General features: G+C 44.7%; 1 protein-coding gene across 2 annotated transcripts in view; it reads right to left on the reverse strand.

The window, feature by feature from the left end:
- The window catches only part of LPAR3 (lysophosphatidic acid receptor 3), a 95090-nt gene that overhangs the window by 47521 nt on the left and 22644 nt on the right, over positions 1-24925 (reverse strand). For both annotated transcript variants that reach the window (XM_045064792.1, XM_004752682.3), the window contains one exon: positions 2751-3507. In XM_045064792.1, the coding sequence (XP_044920727.1) occupies positions 2751-3486 (736 nt within the window). In that variant the 5' untranslated portion in view covers positions 3487-3507. The remainder of the gene's footprint in view (positions 1-2750; positions 3508-24925) is intronic.

The following is a 24925-nucleotide window of genomic DNA, read 5'->3' on the forward strand; positions in this document are numbered from 1 at the left end:
CCACTAAGGAACTTCCCCAGGTCCTCACCATCAAACCTTCTTCCCGCCGTAAACCAATTCCTCCACACTGTTCCATCTCAGCACCACAACTTCTCTCATCTTACTTAGCAATTTCACTCTTTATTCCGTTTTTTCCCCCCTCATCCAAACAGACCTACCCAAACCTCACTGGTCCTATATTTTACCCTCTGTAACCACTCCAGGCAAAGTTACATTCAGAGCTGAAGCTAGGGACCAAGACTGTCCTACTGAGTCCTGTTCTCCCCACCTAAGATAACACCTTTTCTATCTCACCCTGTATATGATACATAAAATGCTAAAAAAAAAAAAAAAAAAAGAGAGAGAGAGAGAGAGAGAGAGAGAGAGCTTTCTCTTTAATCAAGAAGGTCATTACCTTCTTGACATACAGCCTTTAAGACACATGGCCAAACAATGATGTTTGCAAGTCAAGAAGGGAAAATACCAAATTCATGGACAATACCAATAAGTACTGAATGTTAGTTACCTTTGCCAAAAACATCCGTATCCTGCCTAGTTCAAGGGTGCAAAAACTGATCGATGTGAATCGCCCCCCTTCCTTTTCTTACTCTTAGCCTACATTCTTGTCAAGAGGCTAAATAAAGAATGACAGGGCCAAACCAAAAGCTGGGACAAAGAGGAAACCAGGGAAGTCAGTAAAAGTCCAAAAGCCAGGAATCAAAACTGGCTGCAGAATATGGTGCTAAACACATAGGCTCCAAAAGCCAATGGCCCAGGGACACTAGCGCCCTTATGCATGCATCGCTGAGGGCCCTGGGCAGGCTGCTCTGCTCAGTTTCTTCATCTGGTCAATGAGGCTAATGGTAGCACCTACATCACAAGATTGGCGTGAGGATGGAATTGATTATCATCTATAAAACATATAGGACAATGCCTGACACCTAGTAAGGACTATATAACTACTTGTTAACTTAAAATACACCCTCAGTTTGAAATCATTTTAACCATCATGCTGTGTGTCTGCTGACTTTCGTACCGTACTGGCAAGTTCAGGGCCTGGAGATATCCTGATGGCTCCCGTCCCACACCACATAGTCCCTGCGTCCTCGACTAGGAATTGCTGCCCAAGAATTCCTTCACATCGGGGCTGACAGGACATGCTCTGGAACCTCTCTCGGGAATAGTCCCCACTGCTGCGGCCATCACACATGCTAAGAAATGCCCTCTCTGACACAGAAGACAGGGCCTTTGAGCCCACGTAGCACCAATTCCAACTATAAACCGGACTGGAATTGGGGGGGCAGCCTACCAGAGAGAAAATAAAACAGAGGGAACATTTCTTGCACCAAATATGTCTCCTGGGAACAGGGCTGGTGGTGCAAAGTGGAAGTCCTCAGAGCTGTTCAAACATGCTATCCTAAGGTCTCTCTTCCCTTTTTTCATTTTGTTCTGATCAGGCTTTTGGCTATACCAGATTTGATCTCCTCAAAGTCCCCTAAAAACTACTTGTTTGCTAAGCTAAGCCCAGTATGACCTCATTTAACTCCACCTCCCAAAAGAATATTCACATTGCTGATACTCCCTTTCCTTGATGGCTCTCTTCTCGCAGCTTCTAGGCCACCATATTCTCCTGGGTCTTCTAGCTACTCCTGGGAGGGCTCTTTTGCCAGTTGTTCCTTGCCTTCCCACCCTCTTCACACCAGAGCATCCCAAGGTTTGTTCTTCGGTCCTCTTCCCCATGCTCACCATCCACATGCACCTCGCCACAGTGAGCCTATCCAGTCTTGAGGTTTGAAAGACCATTTCTTCCCTCAGTGAATCTCCAGCCCAGACTTAATTCTTGAACTCCTGATTCAATAACTCACTTGGACGTCTAATACAATTCTAAATGTAGTTTGTCCAGAAGCAGACTCCTGATATTCCCCACAAACCTCTTCAGCCTCCCCATCTCTGTGAATGATACTCTCCACTCTCCCTCCTCCTCTCACCTTGCTTCATACCTTACCCTGTCAGCAAATCCTATCACCCTGACCTTTAAAAAACATCCAGAATCCAATCACATGGCATTACCTCCCAACTGCCCTTTGGTCCCAGTCACTATCACCATTCTGAGTACTGAAATACCCTCTTTAGCAATTTTCTTGCCTTTGCCCATTCCCCTCACAAAATGGCAGCCAAAGAAATACCATTAAAATGCAGGTCCCATCACGTTACTTCCTTGTTCACAACCTTCCCATGGCTTCTCCTCTCACTTGGGAAAGCCAAAGTCCTTATGATAACTACACGGACCTACATAATCTGAGTACCTCCCACTAGCCCTCCGACCTCATATCTTCCCATTCTCCCGGCTTGCTCTACTCCAGCCACACGGGCCGCCTTGCTGTTCTGGCCTCCTACGCTTACTGCGTCTCCTGCCTGGTGACCTTCCCCAGACACACATGACTCACTTTCTTACCATCTTCACATCTGCTCAAAAGTCATCTTCCAGCTGAAGCTAGAATTGCAACCTAGACCTGCTTAGCTTCCTTACCTTATTTTATAAGTATTATATTAAAATGCACTATAAAATTATTTTGTTAATCCCTATACAATACTTATGTTGTCTTCCCCTACTGGAGTAGAAGCTCCAGGTAGGTTGGGGATTTATGACTGTTCTTACTCACTACCACATTGCTATTACCCGGTAAATACCTTGCATACTCTAGGTGATCGGTAAAAGATAAATGTTTGCTGAGTAAATAAGAATAAGGGCTCACTTGCTTCCTTCTTACCTAAGACAGTCATCACTGTCTTCATCAGCTTCATGGGTGTCTTCCGGCGGCTGATGGACCCACTCGTATGTGGAGACAAAACATTGGTTTTCCTCTTGACATACATGTAGATCCGCAGGTACACCACAACCATGATGAAGAAGGCCACAAGGTTGGACACGGTCCAGAAAATGAGGTAACTCCTGCTATAAATGGGGGCCAGGGAAGAGCAGGCAGAGATGTCACAGAGGCAATTCCAGCCCAGGGTGGGGACAGCCCCCATAAAGATGGCGATGGCCCAGATACACAAAATGAGCAGCGTAACCCTTTTTTTTGTCAGGTTGCTGTGGATCCTCATCCTCATGATTGACATGTGCCTCTCCACAGCAATCACCAGCAGATTGGTCAGAGAGGCGGTCAAGCTGGTGTCCAGGAGCCCCTGGCGGAGAAACCAGCGGTTGACAGTCAAAGTTTTTGACACGGGGCCAGTGTTAAACATCAGGAATACGTAGGCAATTCCGGCAAAGAAATCCGCAGCGGCTAGATTAGCCAACAGGTAGTAGAAGGGGAAGTGAAACTTTCTGTTTTTGATCACCGCGGCAATAACTAGAGAATTCGAAAAAAAAATAAACAGGCAGAAAAATGTTCCAACACACAACACGATCACAAGTTTTGTTCCTGTCCACTCATCAGCAGTGTCTGTGTTGCTCCTGTTGTAAAAAAAGTCCATCCGCCTGTCATAGTAACACTCATTCATTGTGGAGAAGGACTGAACATCCTAGAAAGAAATTTAAAGAAACAAACAAACATCACTCTTTGCAAATTCAGTCACTAAACCACCAATTGCCCCTGCTTAGCCCCAGTTCCAGCCAACGTCCATTAATCCTTTGGATCCCAACATAAATGTCCCTTGCTCCAGGATTCTGGCTCCTGACCTCTTGTTACAGCATCAGCAACTGTTGTCTCTTTTCCAGGCTAGGTGCAAGCTCAGGGAGGGAGGGTCTATGTCTCTTTTGGTCGCCATTTAATCCCAAGACCCAATTGCCCTGTCTGCCTCATGACAGGTGTTTGACAAACGGCTGGCAAACTGACTGATCGTGGATCGGCAACAGATCAAATAATTCTGAGTCCTGCAATATCACTCTGCATCAGTAATAATTACAACATAGCACATTAATGTTTTCTCATGGCAGCCCATTCCTTATATATGGGCTCTGTTCACTAGGCAAGGGCAAGTTGGTAATGCCAGGCACACTGTCAACAAGATAACTGAGTGCTGAGTTACTCTTCACATAACCAAATGGATTCCCCAAGAGATCATTTTTCGACCACTTCAGATTCCACTCCCGAGCTTCCTTCCGCCATCTTTTGGTATCAAGCTATAATGACAAGGCTCATTTATTGAGCATGTGACACAGGACTAAAGACTGTGTTCTCAGTACTCCTCTTTCCTTTTTCGTTCACTTTTTCCTTATTGTCCTAATCCAAATTGTACCGGTGGTGAATGTGCTTACTGGATTTTCCAACCCAACCACTTTAAGTCAGGTTCCTTCCCTGGGCTTTCAACACAGCAGTTGGTAGAAGAGCCTGGCTCCAGGGACAAGACTGAGCTCTGGAGTTTGGGCAGACATTCAAGAATGTGAGAGCATACCTGCCAAGTGAGGGCAAGTCCTTGGGACATATGTCTGAAAGTAGACCCCAAACTGGAATATCAGCCCAAACTGGGCAGACAGAAGACACTCATCTCAGGACAAGATCTCTTGGACACCAAAACTAAGGGATTCTGGCCAAGGAAGGATTGGGAGGGGTGCTAAGGATGCCTCTTCCACTATCTTGGTGGAAAGACCAGGTGTTCTGCCTCACAGTGGTCTGGCCACAGCTCTGAAGGGTCCCGTCGAAGGAGACTGGAGCTGAAAGCTGGGGAATTTAGCGTGACAATGCCTGTGAGCTCCCTTTCAAGGAACAAGGTGGTGATTTGTTCACTGGAGAACCAGAGATCCAGTAGGCCCAGGCACTGAGCAATCCACTGATGGGAATGAAGTGGCTCCAACACCAACATCTTAATAGAAATGCCTAGCTTTGAAGACTCTCATAAATTCTGCTGTCCTATACCATATCCAAGAATCAGGATAAGCAGATCAGAGAGCAATTTGAAGTAGCACAAAATACAAATATATCTTAGACAGTGTTCTTCTTAATTTATATTTTAATGGTATAAGGATACTTTTAAATGAATTAGATACATACTTCTGTGCCTTAGCAAATGGAAGGTAAAATACCATTTAATAAGCTTACAATAAGCAAACTGGGAGTGGTCTCAAGAGACAAATGGCTCTAGAAGCTCAATTACAAGGAAGGGGACTTGATTTTAATGACAAAACAAAAATTACTCTTTGGCAGACATTCACCAATGTTCAACTGCCAATAGCAGCGAACTCCATACAGTAGGCCAATACACCTATGCTGCATCCTGGACATTTTCCCAGATTAAAAATACAGATATATGTGGCACCTGGGTGGCTCAATGGGTTAAGCTTCCGCCTTCGGCTCAGGTCATGATCTCAGGGTCCTGGGATTGAGCCCTGGATAGGGCTCTCTGCTCAGTGGGGAGCCTGCTTCCCCCTGCCTCTCTACCTACTTGTGATCTCTCTCTGTCAAATAAATAAATAAAATCTTTAAAAAAAATACAGAAATATAATTTTAATAGCTTCACAATGTCCCAGTAATGATCATAACACACCTTACCTAACTAATGCCTAAATGTTGGATATTTCAGTTGTCTCCAATATTTACCCTCTATAAGCAAGGCTGTTTTCTTGTGCATTAATCTCTACATACTTGGTCAATTATTTGCTTAGGATTAATCCACACATTTCAAGTTGCTGAACTAAAGAATATAAATTTATTTAAAGACTTCTGATACAGGCTGTCAAACTGTCCTTAAGACAAATCATATTTCCAATCCTATCAGCAGCATATGAGAACTGAACAGGAGATACTAATCTAATTAAATTCAATTTAAATATTCAAGGAGAAAATTCAGCATTCAATAGTGTTGGAAGTATATAAAAATTCAAGACAAATAACTCAAGAGAAATTTTCATGGTGCAATTATGATGTGTCCTTTCACTAATAAAAAATATTTCATTTTATTTTGCTAGATGGTCTGGATAGCTAAGAGAAATGCATTTCTAATTTAAAAGTTACATTATCCTTGACTAACTCATCAACAATATCAATTAAGATGTCAGAAAGATGTTGGTATGAAGATACTACCAAAAAAATTTATAATTTCCTTATTTCCTTTGGAAGGGGTCTTAACATTTTAGCTTTGGTTCACAAACTTGGAGAAATTTATAATTATATGATATCAGAAAACCTTAATGATAGTTATTTGAAAAGTCTTCATATTCAGCTCCCCCCCATCAAAACCCAAGTGGCACATTCTTAGACATATTTTAACAAAAAATCATCTTGAGACTGAGAAGCAGTTTTGTCTTCCAAAGTTGAGAAGACACAGAAAAAAAACATATTTTTTAAAAAAAGATTTTATTTATTTGACAGAGAAAGAGCACAAGCAGAGGGAGCAGTAGGCAGAGAGAGGGAGAAGCAGGCTTCCCACTGAGTGGGGACCCTGATGTGGGGCTGGATCCCAGGACACTGAGGTGAAGGGAGATGCTTAACCGACTGAGCCACCCAGGTGTCCCAGAAGAAAACATAATTAATCAGTACTCCCACCAAACAGCTCCCTATCTCACAGCCTCAAATCATACTTTCGGGAGAAACACAATGAGAGCAAATAAAGTTCATACGGGGAAACTGAAAAACAGTCCACAGGATGGAATATTACATAGCCACTGAAAATCATATTTACCATGAAGCTGTGGTAATATGAGAAGAAGCACATGCCATTATTTTAATTATAAATAATTATATATGTATGTATACATCTACACACATATTTTACAGATATAAAGATATATACATACACATATTTCTTGACTATCTTTTAAAAATATAGAAAAAAAGGAAAAAATCTTAAAAGTATAAGTACTTCATTAAGTGGAATTAGGGATCATTTAAAACAATTCCAATTTTTTCTCTGTTCCACATTTTCTGTAATAAAAAACAAACTTTTTAAAAATGCTATTGTACTTTTCTTTAAAAAGATTTTATTTGAGAGAAAGCACTGGAGCATGGTGAGGGGGAGTGGCAGGAGGAGAGAGAGAAGCAGACTCCCCCCTGAGCAGGGAGCCAGATGTGGGGCTTGAACCCAGAACCCTGAGATCATGACCTGACCTGAAGGCAGATGCCCAATCAACTAAGCCATGCAGGTGCCCCAGTAAATAAATAGACTTTTAAATGCTAGTTTAAAATTCTGTCTTCGGAGCATGCATTCTACTTAATGATTCAACCTTTCTTTGACAAATACAGCTCCAAAAAAATCAAAATTGATGTTCAAAGGAAAAGCCCCAAGGATTCACTATGTTCGTTATTACTACTCTCACCAGCACAGCACACTTTAGAGTTTTTCAGTGATAATGAAAATAAAACGGTTTTCTACTTAAAATTTCATGTAGCTGTAAAACCTTACATGTTGACAACTATAATGAAATCAGGACGTCACTTACCCAACTTTCCTATAAAACATTTCCTAATGCAATCATCCCAGAGCTCCAAAAATGAATGAATAACTGGCAGTCTTGTGAATTAGTGCTTTTGATCTTTTTACTTTTTTCCCTTCCCTGCCATATGCTGCCAAGCTTGTTGACAGTCCCAGGGATATACTAATGACAGATCACCATATTTTCTTAGTGGGAAATTACCAAAACTTCAGGGAGCTTCCAACAACCAATCAATGAATCGTCTCTCGAACTCTCTCAAATCTTAAAATATGATTCTGTGATCCCAGCCTCAACATCTCCTCCACAGAGATACCTTCTCCAATCTATTCAAAGTAACCCTAAAGACCTGTTTATCTTCCCAGAGCACCTATCAGTTGTTATGCGTTTTCGCTTGTTTTTACACCCATCCCCCACTGCTAGACTGTTCCGCTCAATACAGCAGGGACCCTGCCTCTTAAGATCACGTCCATCCATAGGGGTGCTTGGGTGGCTCAGTCAGTAAAGCATCTGCCTTCGGCTCAGGTCATGATCCCAAAGTCCTAAGATTGTGCTCAGCAGGGAGTCTGCTTCTCCCTTTGCCCCTCACCCTGCTCAGGCTCTCTCTCTCATTCTCTCAAATAAATAAATAAAATCTTAAAAAAAAAAAAAAAGATCACATCCTTAGCTTGAGCATTTGTGGATGGGATGAATGAATCTCTGTCCTATACTGCCTCTTCCACCACTAAAATACCAAGTTCGATTAAACATCTTTGCAGACTTACATACACATCACCCACTAAGTAGGTCAGTTAGTGAACAGCTTCATTTAACTGTGCTCTTGGGTTAGTTACTGAATATCTCCACTTCATTATTATTATTCTTAATTGCTAGTATTTGAGGGATTGCTTTGTGCCTGGTCATCTCATCTAATCCTCCCAACAGTGATGTAGATTCTATTATCAAACCCGCTTTGCTGATGAGGAAACTGAAAGTTATACAAGCAAGAAAAGAAGACCCTGGATTGTGCTGGGGAAGTCGTGCTCTCCGACCTGCGTGCTTATGGATAACATCAGACTTTCTCTCCACAGGCAAACAAAACACCAGACAGACCAAGAACTATAGTCATACTTACAATAACTATAGTGTCACCAAAATAGAATGAGCCAATCAAAACACATTCAAAGACTATCTTGCACTATAAGAAAAAGGCGGGTCAGGGCATTATAAATAGCCTTTAGGGTTTCTTTTTTCTTTTTTTTTTTTAAGATTTTTTTCATATGAGAGAGCGTACACACAGCCACAAGATGGGGAGAGGCAGAAGAGAGAGAGAGAGAGAGAGAGAAAATCTCAAGCAGACTCCACACTGAGCACAGAGCCAGATGTGGGGTTTGAGCCAGAGCCAAGAGTCTGGTACTTAAGTGACTGAGCCACTCAGGTGTCCCTAGGGTTTCTTTGTTCTCTTTGAATAGCCCTGAGAAGCACAGAAGAGGCATTTTTCTGAAAATATGTTTTCAAATTTTATGGTAAGTAGACCCATGATATGGTCAATCTCAAGATTAATGTTGCTAAACTTTAATTCTACCAAATCCTGAACTGTTTTTTTTTCTTTCTTTTCTTCTTCTTCTTTTTTTTTTTTTTTTTTTTTTTTTTTTATACCAAAGGTTTAGAGGATTTGGCTAGTTGTGACCCCAAAACAAAAGATGTTAAACTTTGGAGCTATTACCACAACTTCAAACTTCAGTAATTTGAGACTTCATAAAATGATGGTTTAGAAAGTCTATATGTGGAATCCAAATGAAAACTTCATGAGCAAAGCTCTCATTTAGATTCTCCCAAACTTGATTCTCTGAAAAAATGTTCCGCCAGCCCATAATGTGGAAACAATTATGAAAATTAAGACATTTGAAAACCACTCAAGCAGCTTTTATTTCTAGCTACCTCTTACAGGACCTGGTGCTGCTGGCCTTTTGGTAACGCTCCCCTCTGCCTCCTAGGATGAAAAGGGGTCATCCTAAACGAGGTCAGTGGGCACTGTGCATATTTTCTTCTCCTCTATGAAAACCCCAGCCAGATGGAAGTTAGAGGTTTGGTCAGCTAATGTGCCCACAGCCAGGGAAGAGACCTGCATAAGCAATCACATCTGCTCATTGAATTCTTTCCAGTAATTCATGTTAATGGTGAAATCAGGATAGCATAGGAGATTTAAATCCACATAACAATCCCTGAGGTTCATTTTAGCCATAAGTTTCAAAGTCTTCAGGCCTGCTATGCCCTCTATCCAGAAGGCTCCTCCCCCAGACAGCCATCGTCCCATTTCCCCACATCATTCCTGCTCAGATGTCATGGCATCGGAGATCCCTCCGCCATTCTCTAAAAGTACACTTCACACCACCTTGCTGAGCTTCCATTCTATGTCCTGCCTGGTCTTTCTCCGCAACATTTCTCAATACCTGAATCTTTCTACTGGGCTTAGGGTTTGGTTTTATGCGTTAGGAAGCCAGGGACGCTGTGTCGTTATGGGGCCTCCCCAGTACCTGGAACAATGCCCAGCACATAGTAGACACTCAGTAAACACTTGTTAACTGCAGAAGGAAAGCAAGTCCTTGCGCACACATGCCTGCATGCCCCTCACTGTTTATCCAGACTGAGCATTACTGCTTTCTTCTTTGGTGAACTCTCCAATTTGGATCTCACAACTCTTTCATTTCCCTCCACAGAGCTGGCCCCAAGCCCAGCTGGCCAAGAGGTGTGAGGAGTTTGCCACCCTTGAACAGGGTGGTCTGGAGGGCGGTCACAGTAAAGTGCACAGTACAGACTTCTCTACTTCTCTTAGAAACCATGGCTCCTTTTTTTTTTTTTTTAATTTCTTTTCAGCATAACAGAATTCATTGTTTTTGCACCCCACCCAGTGCTCCATGCAATACACGCCCTCCTTAATACCCACCACCTGGCTCCCCCAACCTCCCACCCCTGCCCCTTCAAAACCCTCAGATTGTTTTTCAGAGTCCATAGTCTCTCATGGTTCACCTCCCCTTCCAATTTCCCTCAACTCCCTTCTCCTCTCCATCTCCCCATGTCCTCTGTGTTATTTGTTATGCTCCACAAATAAGTGAAACCATATGATACTTGACTCTCTCTGCTTGACTTATTTCGCTCAGCATTATCTCTTCCAGTCCCATACATGTTGCTACAGAAGTTGGGTCTTCATACTTTCTGATGGAGGCATAATACTCCATAGTGTATATGGACCACATCTTCCTTATCCATTCGTCCGTTGAAGGGCATCTTGGCTCTTTCCACAGTTTGGCGACCGTGGCCGTTGCTGCTATAAACACTGGGGTACAAATGGCCCTTCTTTTCACTACATATGTATCTTTGGGGTAAATACCCAGTAGTGCAATTGCAGGGTCAGAGGGAAGCTCTATTTTTAATTTCTTGAGGAATATCCACACTGTTCTCCAAAGTGGCTGCACCAACTTGCATTCCCACCAACAGTGTAAGACGGTTCCCCTTTCTCCACATCCTCTCCAACACATGTTGTTTCCTGTCTCGCTAATTTTGGCCATTCTAACTGGTGTAAGGTGGTATCTCAATGTGGTTTTAATTTGAATCTTCCTGATGACTAGTGATGATGAACATTTTTTCATGTGTCTGATAGCCATGGCTCCTTTTTAAACAAAACTCCCAAAAGAGAACAGAACCCAATGGCCAATGCTAGAACAATCTGAGCAACAAAATAAAATAGCACTCGACTATAAACCAATGTATAAACTAAACATCCTTACTGCATACTGATGTAAGTAAATGATGGAATAAAATAACAAATGAGAAAGAGGAGATAAATCTCCCATGCAGAAGAATTCCAAATAAATTATATAGACATTCTGCTCTAAAAGAAGGGAACATGATTTCTGCCAGAGGGCAGCAGGGAAAGGGCAGGGGGTGGGGGTTAGAAGTAGGGAATCATTTGTCAAGTTTCAGTGGAGAAACCCAACAAATGACTTTAGCGAGGTGATCAAGGTCAACAACAACAGTGGTCATAAGTCATGTTGCCAATCTGTAATCTTGATATACATTAAGAATGGCACTTTACTCTGTGATCTTCCTTCCCCAAACCCAAAACCACAGGCTCAGCATGAGAAAAACCTCAGACAATTCCCAACTGGGTGGCATTCTGCAAAATTCCTGACCAGGACTCCTCAAAAACTGTCAAGGTTCTGGAAACCAAGGAGAATCTGAGAAACTGTCACAGCTAAGAGAAACTGATAGAGATACAAGTTGTAAATGCAATGTGTATCCTGGATCCCAGAACAGAAAAGAGACATTAGGTGAAAACTAGGAAAGTCTGAATAAAATACGGACTTTAGCTAATAATACTGTCTCCATATCCATTTGCTAATGATAACACATGTACCACACCGACGAAGATGTAAATAATAGGAGATACCATGTGCAGGAACTAAGTGTAACGTGGAAACTCCAGACTATCTGCTCGATTTTTCTGTCAATATAAAACTGCTCTATAAATAAATTCTAAAATAGATCTAAAAGAGAGAGGAGGAGAGGTTATGAACTTCACGATACTCCAGTAATTTTAAGATAAACAGAGCTCGCGTGTTTCCTAAACCGTCCCTATCCTCGGTTAGGGTAAAATATACAGACGAAAGGCAATTTGTTTGGGGCTCGGTGTAAATGGAGATTGTTTCGGACAGAGTGCGGAAAGCCTATGTTGTCATCGGGTAAGGCTAATATGTTGACTTAGGGGTGCTGTTAAGTGCACAAATCTGATACCCTATCTCCGTACCCCTAGATCAGTTCTCTTAAGAACTCAACTTTGCTAACAGGACGCTACTCCATCTCTTAAGGAGGGAAGGTGAAGTCAGGCATACAGATGGAGACCCTCTGTCTCCACGACACAGCCAGTGCCTCCTGGGAAGTGGCCACAAAGGGGAAGGGCAGGCACCCTCGGGGTATGTCTGGGAAATGACAAACATCTGGGCCTCCAGTCCTTCTTGGCCTCGAGGTGGTGACCCACAGGGGAGCCCGGCAGCTGGAGCTCTGCACACTAAACGGGTCACCATGCCACTGCGGTGTGGAGGAGGCCTGTGGGGAGGGAGGACTTGTTTAATAAACAACCGTGGACAAACATATTGTTCCCCAGATGTCACCGATGACTGAAGTCCGTCTTAAACCTCATGACTAAACAGGAAAGCCTACCGGAAAACATCTAGAACCAAACCGAAGGAGATACAGGTTTTATACGATCAGCAGATTCCCTGACATAACGTATCTGAATATAATGTAAATATTTAATTGTGTTTGCTTAATCTATTATAAAATTTTAATCTCATCTAACTCAGGAGGCTAGAAAGACGACAGATATACTTTGTCCTTTGACCCTCTCAAAAGTAAAGATGCTAATCATAATGCTTGAAATTGATGTTTACACAGAATATGACTATGTATGTTCTGCTGCATAGCTAATAAACTTGAGACCATTATGCAATCACAGGCTTTACTCTCTGAAGGAGGAAAGTGCCAAAATTTAAAACGTGGACATTTATAGCTGAAGAAGATATTCTTCTTGTAGGAAGAACTCGGTCGCTGTGAAAATGTATTTTGAGAAACTTTGCAGAGTTCCTACTTATGGCAAGGACTTTGCGTGAAAAGAAAATTAGGTGTCTTTAGATGTAAAATCCACAACAGACAAAATTTTGGTCCCAACCCTTCGTCCTAACCTAACCGTAGCACTGTGTTCCCTCGCTCATTCCGTTTCATGACCTTGTCCCCTGCCTCCAGTCCTAAAAAGGATACTGAAGAGCCTCTTGCTCAACACCATTTGTTCCCAACAATCCCACACTGTTAGCAGCGATGGGTCGACGGTGATCTGAAGTGACATCTCCATGCGTCTGGAGACCACAGCAGCCCAGGTCAGTGCGTGACTAAACCCTACAAGTGCAGAGAAAGGGAAATCGTATTTTCAAAGCATGTGGCCTCAATAGGAAACCACTGTTGTAAACAAGGCTTCTGAGATTCTGCAGGAGAGAAACGCTGTAGCTAAAAGAACAAGTCACAGGGCCTCCAGCAGGAGTCCTGGACCTTGGTCAGGAAGCAGGATTCATCAGGAAAGTGGGAGGCTCACAGCCCTCCCCAGCCTGCCCCCCTCTCCCCCCCTGTGCCTGCCCCAACGTAAAAGGGCGCGTCTGAGCCAAGGTGGCCAGGTCATGGAGATGTAGATAAAGGCATCTGAGTGCTGGGTCTGACCTCAACCGCTGGCCCCTTGGCCCTCCAACTCCCCTCTCCACCCTTCTCCCTGCGCTCCCTACCCTGCAGGACTGCGTCAGCGGGCCTTGTCCTTCTGCTCCTGCCACTGAGAGGGACAGCAAGAGATGGGGTGGCAGGAGGCCCAGGCTGGGACACTGATTTTCCTTGCTCCCTCCTTGCTGGGCTGCTCTGGATGGACCAGGTTAGCCCCTGTGAGCCGGCCTCCCCACGCAGGCGGCCTCGTCTCCCCCGCCCCCGGCTTTCAGGTTGAGGGGTGCTAACTGCTCCTTGCTATTATTCCCAGCTCTTGGTTGACACTGTGCCATCTCTTGTTGGCTTCTGTGAACTCTACCCTTCCCTCACGGACCAAGTTACCGTCCCCCTCCTCCAGCTCCAGTTTGACCGTATCTTGTGTTTCTTGTGGAACACTGATAATACAGATGCCATTTCCAGTGCACTGTAATACCACAAAAAGTGGCATTTTCAAGGGTTTAATATGTTACAGGTTTTCTTAAATCTTTTAGTTATATTTACACTGTGACATTTCTTGGGTGTGAATATAACAACTCCCAGAGGAGGAAAGAGGAATAAATCATACTCCTGAAGGCAAGGACCAGTATCACCATTCCTTTGATGTTCTCAGTGTCCCATACCTGCACCGGAACCTACTAAATTTCTCTACATGTGGTGAGTGATTTACTCAGTAGGTGATTTACCCAAAGTAAGAGGGGTTCTATAAAATATAGGTGATGCCGCTGGATTCCACCAGATCCCAGCACACTGGAATCTACATCACTGATGTCCTTCCGCGCCATCCTGGATGGGCCCCAGCTCCGCCTGCGTTGCTGGTCTTAGATACCATGGAGATAAATGACTCGGACTTAAGTGTTAAGTTCCGCCTAAGGGTTAGCCAGGTTTGAAACCCAATGGTATGGTGAAGGAATAAGTAGTCTTTTCCTTATAATGCCTGTGAGGAGGGCAGGGCGTGGCGGGGGCAGGGGTAATGACAACCCGAGCTGAGCAAGCAGCGCGGCGTAACTCGAGGCAAAAGTGTGCAGACATCCCACAAGGGCTATGTGTAGGGGCACCACCGAGCCACCCTTCCCTGGCAGGGCTGATGGCATGGCCGGCTGGGGGCAATCCCGCATTGGTGCTGCTCTCTCAGATGCTCTGGGGATGCTACAAAGGCAGACGATCTTTAGACAGAGTCCCTGAAGAGGCCAAGAAGCTGGGGGGGTTCAAAGCACGGAGGGGTGGGGTGGGGTGGGGGATGTTTCAGGAATAAGCTCGTCCTTATCCCAATAGTAGCTCCATCCTACGCTAGCATTCTTCACCCCTGGTCCTCCACCTGCTGCCTCCAGTACGAACCCAAACAGGCTCGGGGGAGATCAGAGGTCATCCATGACTCTGGAGCTTAGACAAGTCTCAGCTTCCTATCCGTATACCCTGACTTGCCCTAACTGACTCTTCACACATTAGATTCAGACTCTGCTCTAGCCACCGTTGGGGAGAACGCCCCTGAGCGTGCATGGGAGGAGCATCTGTGACCCAGAGTCTGCCTTTCTGCCCAGACTGTGAGCTTCTCAAGGGCTGGGGCGGTTTCTTACTGACATGTGTGCACTTGATGACCAACAGAGGAGCATACGAGCGGATACCCAATAAATGTTCGGTGCCTGCGCTGGTTAGTTTCAGTTAGCCTGTGGGGAGTAAAGGCAGTGGAAACTCCGTCCCATCATGCTGAATGATAACAGGAGTAAAAAGAAAGCGCAGGCTATTCTTTCAAGAAACGTGGCTGAGAAAAGCTCGGTGCCTCTTCTATGGCTTTCAGCATGCTTGACTGCATGTTCGTCCTGACACTGGCTCCAAACCTGTTACATACACAGCTGGTATCCTGTCTCCCTGCCCCTGTCCTGTGAAACACAAAAAGATACTAGCTTGTAATCAGCACAAAATAAAAATGCGTTCCTCTTCTATTAATCCCCAAATGCTCTGTTTCCAGTCCTCTTTTCCGTTGGTTCACTGTGGAGCTGACAGACAGTTATTCCCTTCTTGAAACTCCCCACCTGAGCCTCGGGGACTCTATCCTTTCCTAGTGTCTTCCCGCTGTCCTCAGTGTCTCTGTCCCCTGTTCTCCCACCAGCCCTGCCGTGTACACACTCCCACACTGGTCCTCAGCCTCCTCTTCTCTTCCTTTTAAACTTCCCTCCTCCAGCACTACGATTGCTTACGTTATTACATTACATTACATATTACCTAATTACATTATTCCCTCTCTATGGATGACTTCTGATCGACTCTCTCAAGCCCCAACATCTCTCAAAACCCCCCAGGCTAAGCTCCCAGACTGCCAGATAAAGGAGAAGAAAGTCACCCTAAACATAGAACATATGTAGGTTGGAACTCGCAACGTCCCTCCTTTTGGCCCTTGGAGATAATGAGACCATAATAAAAAATGAAGTTGGAGGCTTCAGGATATCTGGGTGGCTCAGTCGGTTAAGCAACTGCCTTCGGCTCAAGTCATGATCCCAGGGTCCTAGGATCGAGCCCCGTATCGGGCTCTCTGCTCAGCAGGGAGCCTGCTTCTCCCTCTGTCTGTCATTTCCCCTGCATGTGCTCTCTCTCTTGGCTAAAGAAATAAATAAAATATTTTAAAAGAATAAAGTCATAGGTTTAAACACCAAGTTTTCAAGGTAGGGAGCTAGAATGATGGTGTCAAGCCTCACTCCTTGCTTGTAGTCCAGCATTTGGAAGTTAGCAGAAAGGTTTGGAATGGGGCAGCCTTTGTCCCACTCATGCTGGCCAGGACCTTGGGTGTTTGGCTTAGGCCCAGGGAGACTAGTAGAGGCCCTCTCCCTGATGCTCCACCGGGTCCTCACTGCTATAATGTTCTGGGTTCTCAATCTGCTCCTGCTCCAGTCCTCTGGATGTGCTCTTGGAGATTCTAACTCAGCTCCAAACCCGACTATATCCTTGCTGGGCTTCCCCCCGAGAATGGTTCTCAGCCTCTTCTCAAGTGAACTCCCCCTTATTAACCATACCATGCAGCAGGCCTCTGACCCTCAGACTGCAAAAAAGGGCTAACAGGACCTTTGACTCCATTTCTCAGAAGCCCTGTTCTGCCTGGTACGACACTGAACTCATTCTGCTAACTCATTGGCGCATAATTGTATATTGCCCTGCCACTTCTCTCAGGATTATTTTTTTGTATCTATATTTAGCTTTCTGTTCTATGGACAGACTACCAAATTGTTTTCCAATTGCAACAAACTCCATTCCCTAGCCTCCTTGAGGCTAAGTTTCTGCAGTGGAATGTGAACATAAACATTTGCTACTTCTAGGTTAACCCTAAAACACATCGTGTGTGCCCCTCCATGCTCTTCACTCTCCTGCAAGTTGGAGTAGGGCTGGCCTGACATTCTGCATTCAGCTTTTCGAGCAGGGCAAAGCCCTAGAGGAGCACAGTTCCACGTAGTTCATGGGCAAGTTTCTATCAATGAGGAGATAAGCACCGAAATTGCAAATAAACACCTAGGAAAGTTTACAGCACTTTGATATTACTGCGAAAGACAAAGTGCATGATCAGAGGAGTATAAACCACAGCTACTGGTCTTTGTGGTACTGGAAATAAAGAAAACCAGTCTATAAACAATGAGAGTTTGAGAAGCACTGCCCTAGTGGATGGTGGAAAAACGAGATGAAAGGGACCCTTCAAACCCGAACCACTCACCTCGGGACTGTGAGCAAGACAGAGAAGTAAACTTCTGCCTTGGTCAAGCCACTGTGCTTTGGGAACTCTGCCCAAGAAGCCTGCAGCTGAAGGTGAAGGTACTGGCAGGAAACAGAATGGGAACATGCACTGGCTGCTCTTTCCTTGCAGCTCTCAGCAAAGCCTTACAAGAAAGAGATGAGCTCAGGGAAGAACTGTTGTAAGTCTGTAAGCAAAGAGGCAAAGGAACAGACAGTATCTGGAGATGAGATGAGAGATGTTAACTGCTGGGACCCCAAAGAACAGAAGATAGTATCACCACTCACAGCCTTTCTTGAAGGCCTCTCAAGAAGATGTTGCAGAGAAGCCAAGGACCACAGGCTTCGAGTAAAGATCCACAGAAAGGTGCACTTTCCTGCCTAAGTCCATGTTTTGGAGGACTTCAAGGTGGGGATCAAAGGAGAGGGACGACAGAGGTGGGCCAAGCATAAAAGCTGGGAAGTCAGACAAGCTTAAGAACTTGGTCCAGCGGGGCGCCTGGGTGGCTCAGTGGGTTAAATAAAGCCTCTGCCTTCGGTTCAGGTCATGATCCCAGGGTCCTGGGATCGAGCCCCGCATCGGGTTCTTTGTTCAGCAGGGAGCCTTCTTCCTCCTCTCTCTCTCTGCCTGCCTCTCTGCCTACTTGTGATCTCTGTCTGTCAAATAATAAATTTAAAAAAAAAAAAAAAAGAACTTGGTCCAGAATGAAATGTGAATGGGGTGACTGTTGAGTGGGACTGACTAGAACCAAACAGGCGGGAAAGACTGGGAACTTCTTAAGGTTATTATGTTGCTAAGGAAGCCACAGCTGGGCCTGGAAAGGCCCCTGCTCACTCTCCCCCAAGGTGCACACCTTCTCCCACACTCATTTCAGATATGGCTGCAGAGGGGAACGGACAGGAAGAGCTTCACAGGAAACAAAGTCAAGGTCAGGGTCCTCGGGAGGCCTCTCCCGGAGAGCAGAAGCAGGGACCAGCCACAGAATGCCTCCGCTGCTGGGGCCGAGAGGTTCTCATTCCTGCCCAGCAGGCTTTATTATTTCTAGGCGCCTGTGACTGCTACCAGTCTCCTGTTCCTCTGAATGGGAGTTTGTTTTATTTTATATTTTTATATTGGTGTGTTTTATTTTATTATTTTTTAAATAAATATATGATGTATTATTTGTTTCAGAGGGAGAGTTTTATTTTTATGTGGTTCTCTCATTTCTCCTCTTCTATGAGATAGCAGATGCCAACTAGTCAGAATAAAGAAAGAAACGAATATTTCAGCACTGGCAGAGAAAACAGAGGTTAGAGAGGAAAAGGCTAGCCCTGTGGAATCTGGTAAACTAAACCCTCTCAAGGCAAGCACAGCAGGCCATGACACCCGGGCGGGCAAGGGAACCCGGGGCAAGGAGCAGAAGTTTTGGCATCAGCTGGCCCTGGGTCAGAGGGAGGCTCGTCACACTCAGCAAGAGCTTTGACCTGGCACACCTGCAGATCCAGCCAGAGCCTTTCCCTTTCTCCATAAAAATGGCACCCTAACTACAATGACTGGGATTGTTGAAGGACTGAATTAAAACAGTATTTATAGAGTGATTAGCAAGATGTCTAGCACATAGGAAGTATTAAATGGCAAATAGTACTTTCTAAGAAAGTTAGGTAGCTCAACACTTCTTTTAAAAAGTCAGTGGAGGATGGAGTTGTTTGGGCAACTGTCTTTGGCTCAGGTCATGATCCTGGAGTCCTGTGATCAAGTCCCACTTCAGGATCCCTGCTCTGTGGGAAATCTGCTTCTCCCTCTGACCTCTTCCCTCTCATGCTCACGCTCTCTCTCGCTCTCTCTCTCTCTAACAAATAAATAAATAAAATCTTAAAAAAAAATAAATTCAGTGGAATATACAACCGGCATTCTGGAAGTTCAACCGTTCATGCTCTGACACCATCATCTAATAAGGAGTAATGACAAATTCATCCTACGGACGACTAAAATACTAAAATAACTTCGGTTGGAAGGAGTTCCTCCCTGCCTGAGAGTGGGCCCAGGGCCACAGTGACTAAGCTGAAGGCACTACCACTTCCTTCTGCTGCTGCTTGACACCAAGCAGAGAGGCAGGGATGGAGAAGGGGGCGGAGGAGGGAGAGCAGCGACAGCACGGTGGGGTAGAGGAACACAGACCTCAGGGTCTGGCTTCAGACACCAACGGATAATCAGGTGAGCAGAGTAGTTAAAGTACACGGCTCTCTGGGACGCCTGGGTGGTTCAGTCGGTTAAGCCAGGTTATGATCCCAGGGTCCTGGGATCAAGTCCCACATTGGGCTCCTTGCTGGGTGGGGAGCCTGCTTCGCTCTCTCTGCCTCTGCCTGCCTCTCTGGCTGCTGTGGGTGCTCTCTACCCCCACCCCCGACGAATAAATAAATAAATAAAATCCTAAAAAAAAAAAAAAAAAGCATGGCTCCCACACAAACACCAGACTCCGCAGTCAGAAACTAAGAGTTTTTCCTCTAGGATCAGGAACAAGGCAAGGATGCCCACTCTGGCCACTTCTGTTCATCATAGTACTGCAAGTTCTAGCCAGGATAATTAGGCAAGACAAAGAGTGAAAGGGGATCCACATGGGAAAAGGAGAAGTAGAATTGTGTGTTCACAGGTGACATAATCTTATATAGAGAAAACCCTAAAGGCTGCACAAAAATCTAATAAGTGAATTCAGTAAAGTTGCAGGATATAAAATAAACATACAAAAATCAGTTGTACTTCTATACACTAACAATGAACCATTCAAAAGGGAAGTTAAGAAACAATCTATGCACAATAACATCAGAAAGAGTAAAATACTGAGAAATAAACTTAACCAAAGAGGCAAAAGACTTAGACAATGAAAACTACAAGACATCAATGAAAGAAATTAAAGGAGACACAAATAAATAGAAAGACATGCTATGTTAGTGGCTAGTAAGACTCAATTCTGTCAAAATGTCCATACTAGTCAAAGTGACTTAAAGATTTAGAACTAGCCCTATCAAGATCTCAATGGCTCTTTAAAAAGAAATCCTAAAATGCATATAGAATGCAAAGGATCCCCAAAAGCTGAAACAATCTTGAGAAAGAAGAACAAATTTGGAGGCTACATATTTCCTGATTTTAAAACATATTACAAAGGTACAGTAACTAAAACAGTACAGTACTGGCAAAAAGACATACATAGAAACCAAAAAACAGAATGGAGAGCCCAGAAACAAATCCATGCATACATGGTCCACTGGTCTTCAACAAGGGTGCCCAGAAGACACAGTGGGGTAAAGACAGTCTCTTCCACAAATACTCTTTGGGAAACTTGGCATCCCCATGCAAAGGAGCACAGCCTCTGGAGTGACACGACCTAGGTCAGAAGCCTTGCTTACCAGCAAGTTAGTTAATCTCTTTGTGTCTTAATTTCCTCATCTTTAAGACAGGGATAATAAGAGTATCTTCTTCCTAAGACTGTTGACAGATTTAAATCTGACATTCCTTTACAGTCATTATCAATAGGGTCTTGGGAAAGCTACTTACCCTCTTTGAGCATTAATTTTCTCTGCTGTAAAAGGGAGACAAGTTCTAAATTGTTAGGTTATTGCGTAATTAGGACAAAATGAATGAAGTAACCAACGTAAAGACCTCAGCCCACTTCCAAGTCCAGAGGAGTCAGAAGAGTCCAATAAATTGCCTTGTTCCCAGTAGGACAGGAAGTGGGGGTCTCAACAGAGACTTCTAGGAAGGGGAGACCAGAAGAGGATACCCCTCCCTCAGAATGGGTGGGTCACCAACATAACAAGCCCAAAGTCAAGGCTATCTCTCCTCTACCACCCTGTCTAAAGTCACGAACTAGTGTTTTTCACTACCACTGAAAACACTTAGATGAATATGTGTAAGAGGAGGTTAGCCAGCTGGGTTGAAACATTCTAATTATGCTACCATGCTTGCTCTAGGCCACTCTGTCTGGATCTTAGAATAATCCATCAAAACACATTCATTGACATACCACTGAACAGTGGTCAAAGTAAGTTCCCACCTCTTTTCCCGTTTGATCCCTCCATGAGAGGACAGTGTAGTTACAGAGAAGAAAACTAAAACAGGGACAGCCTGATTCACTCTCACTAGCCCTCATCTTTCTGGCCCCCAGACTCTTAGGCCCCTGGAACCCTTTTTCCCATATTTAATTCTATGCCCCCATGAGAAATGAAATAATGGAGATCTATTCTTACAACGACATTAATGCTTTTTGCAAGCATTTATGGATTCCACAAGAAATATAATATGATTATAGTAAATGTCAATAAAATTTGTAAGTGTATCCCCACTTAGAAGTTTTGGCAAAAGTTTATGGGGAAAAGTCCATATAATCCAATGAAAACAACAGAATAAAACTCTAAATACATAACAAAAAATAGCAATGATGATTCAGTTTGCCTCCTTCAGAGAAAATTCAGAAGAACAAGCAACTGGGCTGACCTCTACCGCCCTGAACAATCTAACTGAAGAAAGGCCTTCTCTTAAAGCATTTTGCTTTCCCCATCAACAGCACAGTCTATCAGTTGAACTAGACCACAGAATTCAATTACCTGACTTATAAGAAATTAGACTGGAAATTAACTAAGAAAGACGAGTAATGACCTAGCCTTGCTGACATTCCTTTTCTTTTCCCTTTGTTGAGTATTCATGGAATTTGCATATGTGACAAGTTCCAACTACGTGATGGGTGAGTTCCACTCGTCCTGTTCTGGGGAACACTACTCCACCATGGATCCCTCTCATCCCTGTCCAGCTAACATTTCCTCAGTGTTCATTCTATGCAGGAGAGAGAGACAAGAGATGTGCAAACATTTCAAAGATGGAAAATGCCCCCGGGAAGCTCATCATCTAGAGCAGCAGGCGCTCAACCAGGGCTCATCCTCCACACACCCTTGCCCCAGGACATCTCAAAGTACCTGGAGACACATGTGTTAGACCCAGCCCGAGTGCTATGGGCATCCGGTGGGTGGAGGCCAGGGGGGCTGCTACACGTGCTACCAGGCACAGGACGGGCCCCACCACCAAGAATTATGGAGCCCAAGATGTCGGCGGTGCCAAGCTTGAGAAAGCCGAATCTAAAGGATCAGGGTGACAACTCAGAGTGTCACAGTGCAGCAGGGTGACTATGGTGTGAGCTAGCAGAGAGACAAAAGTGAGGTGCTAGCAGAGAGGTAGCTAAACAGGTGACAGAAATAGTGCTGGCAAGGGTCTAGGGAAATGGCATCTGCAGACGGCGTGGGTGAGAACGTGGAGGGATACAGCTTGTGGGGAGAGCCACGGGTCAACACGCATTAAGAGCTTTAAAAACGTATATATACTATTTCTATCTTTGCTTTCTTTCCATTCCCATCTTCCCCTCTTCCTCTGCCTTCCCTTCTCTTCCTTCCCCAGGGTCAGCTCGCGGATGAGAAGGAGGTGTGATGGGAGGCAGAGTGGGAGAGGCATGAAAGCCTGGGCTGTGGCTGGAGAGCCAAGGAGAGCGCAGGGCCTCTCACAAAGGCGCAGAGAGGCCCGAGGCCCTGGGGCAGGTCGGGGCAGGGCGGGGATGGGGGGGGGGGCAGGCCGGGCAGCTGAGAAGAAGAGGTAGCATGACAGAACCAGGTACAGGGGAGGCCAGATGGCCTCTGGTTTCGAGACAGGCTAGCGTGAGTAGAACAGGGGAAAAAAGGTAAAATAAAAGTAAAAAGATTAAGAATAATGGGCTACAAGCTTCCTACTGCCAGAGAAGGTATGTACGAAGATATAAAGGGGTGAGAATAGAAAGATTTCTGGGCATTGGGCTGGAGTTGGAGGCATTTGTTATGAATTCATGATTTCATAATACATAGCCTTCTGTGGAAAGATTTATAAACGTTCACGTGCATATACATATATACGTGTATTTCCTACCTCTGTCCCCTGAAAGGTCTAAAGCAATGACACTCCAGAAACAATGGGCACATCAACCTTCCATATCTTTATAATATCATTCTTTACTAGAAGGGACACTGACTAGGTCAGGGAATGTAGAACAGAAGCCTGGAATATCTTGTGGTGCCAGAAAATTTTTAAATGCTCAGTGAGAAGCACCTGGGTGGTTCAGTGGTTAAGTGTCTGCCTTCAGCTCAAGTCATGATCTCAGGGGCCTAGGGTTGAGCCCCAGCATGGCATTGGACTCCCTGCTCAGTGGCGAGCCTGCTTCTCCCTCTGCCTGCCCCTCCCGCTTCTAGTGCGCTCTCTCTCTCTCTCTCTCTCGTTTTCCCTCTCTCTCAAATAAGTAATTAAAATAGAACAAAAAAAAAAAAAGACATTTTAAATGTTCGACGAATAATGGAAATATCAAAAGGACACAGGAGCCAGCTTAGAGGGACTTCCGCTGGCCAAATGAGGACAAACTGAGCATCAGAATAAATAATAACGGTAACAGATGTCAACATTTCGAATACAGAAGGAATCCATGAATACATGCGAAAGAAATGAATAAATACACGAGGGAGAAAGTTCTTCCTCAGAGTATAATGCTAATGAGTGAACACTGACTATGAAGTGATGGAAATAAAGCAGCATCAGGTAGCAACCTTCAGAGAGGTGGGTAATTCAGGCAGAAGTCCTCCGAGGAATGGTAAAGGTGGCAGGCGGAGGTTTAAGGAGGAACAGGCTATTCATATAACCTCAGAGTACTTCCCCACAAACACCAGGAAATTTCAAAGGGGAAAATGGCGGATTTAAGGGGATTTAAGGGGAGGGAATCTGGACGACACCAACATACCCAGGTGCTCAAGGCACCTGTGGTAGGACAGTCTGACACGGAGCCCCTTCTAATGTGCTGTGTCCAGAAGAGCAGGAGACCACCAAAGACAAAGCACCTGAGTCTGGCTCTGAAAAAACACCTGCCAGACCCAGATGGGGAATCCACCTACAGAGTGTGAGACCCAGGAACAGCTGCAAGGACCCTAGGAACAGAGTAAGTCAGAGGAACTAACTCGGATCCTAGAAAAAGCAAGAAAAGAGACACTGGGGCATTGGGGGAATGACTGATGAATTAGGAAGGGGTTCTGTAGACTGGATGGTAGAGAGTTGCACCATGGTCAACTTCATGATTTGGTGGCACAATGACCAATTTTGTGTGTCAACATAACCGGGTTAAGGGGTGCACAGGTAGCTGGTAAAATATTCTCTGGGTGTGTCCCTGAGGGTGTTCCAGAAGCAATTAGCACTTGAACTGGTGAACTAACTAAAGAAGATCGCCCTCACTCACGTGAGTGGGTGCATCTTCTACTGAGAGCCTGAGTAGAGCAAAAAAGAGGAAGAAGGTCGAATTTGCCCTGTCGCTTGAACTGGGAGACACACGTCCTGTCCTTGGACATCAGTGCTTCCGGTTCTCAGACCTTCAGACAGACTGAATGACATGACCCGCTTTCCTGGTTCTCCAGCTTACAGACGGCACATTAAGGGGCTTCCCAGCCTCCATGACCCTATGAGCCAACTCCTTCAATAAGCATCTTCACACACCTCTCTCTATATATAGCCTATCGGTTCTGTTTCTTTGGAAAACCCTGACGAATGCAAATGCA

The sequence above is a fragment of the Mustela putorius genome, unplaced genomic scaffold, assembly GCF_011764305.1.
Source record: "Mustela putorius furo isolate JIRA1106 unplaced genomic scaffold, ASM1176430v1.1 tig00003853_pilon_pilon_pilon, whole genome shotgun sequence".
In the NCBI taxonomy this organism is placed as follows: Eukaryota; Metazoa; Chordata; class Mammalia; order Carnivora; family Mustelidae; genus Mustela; species Mustela putorius.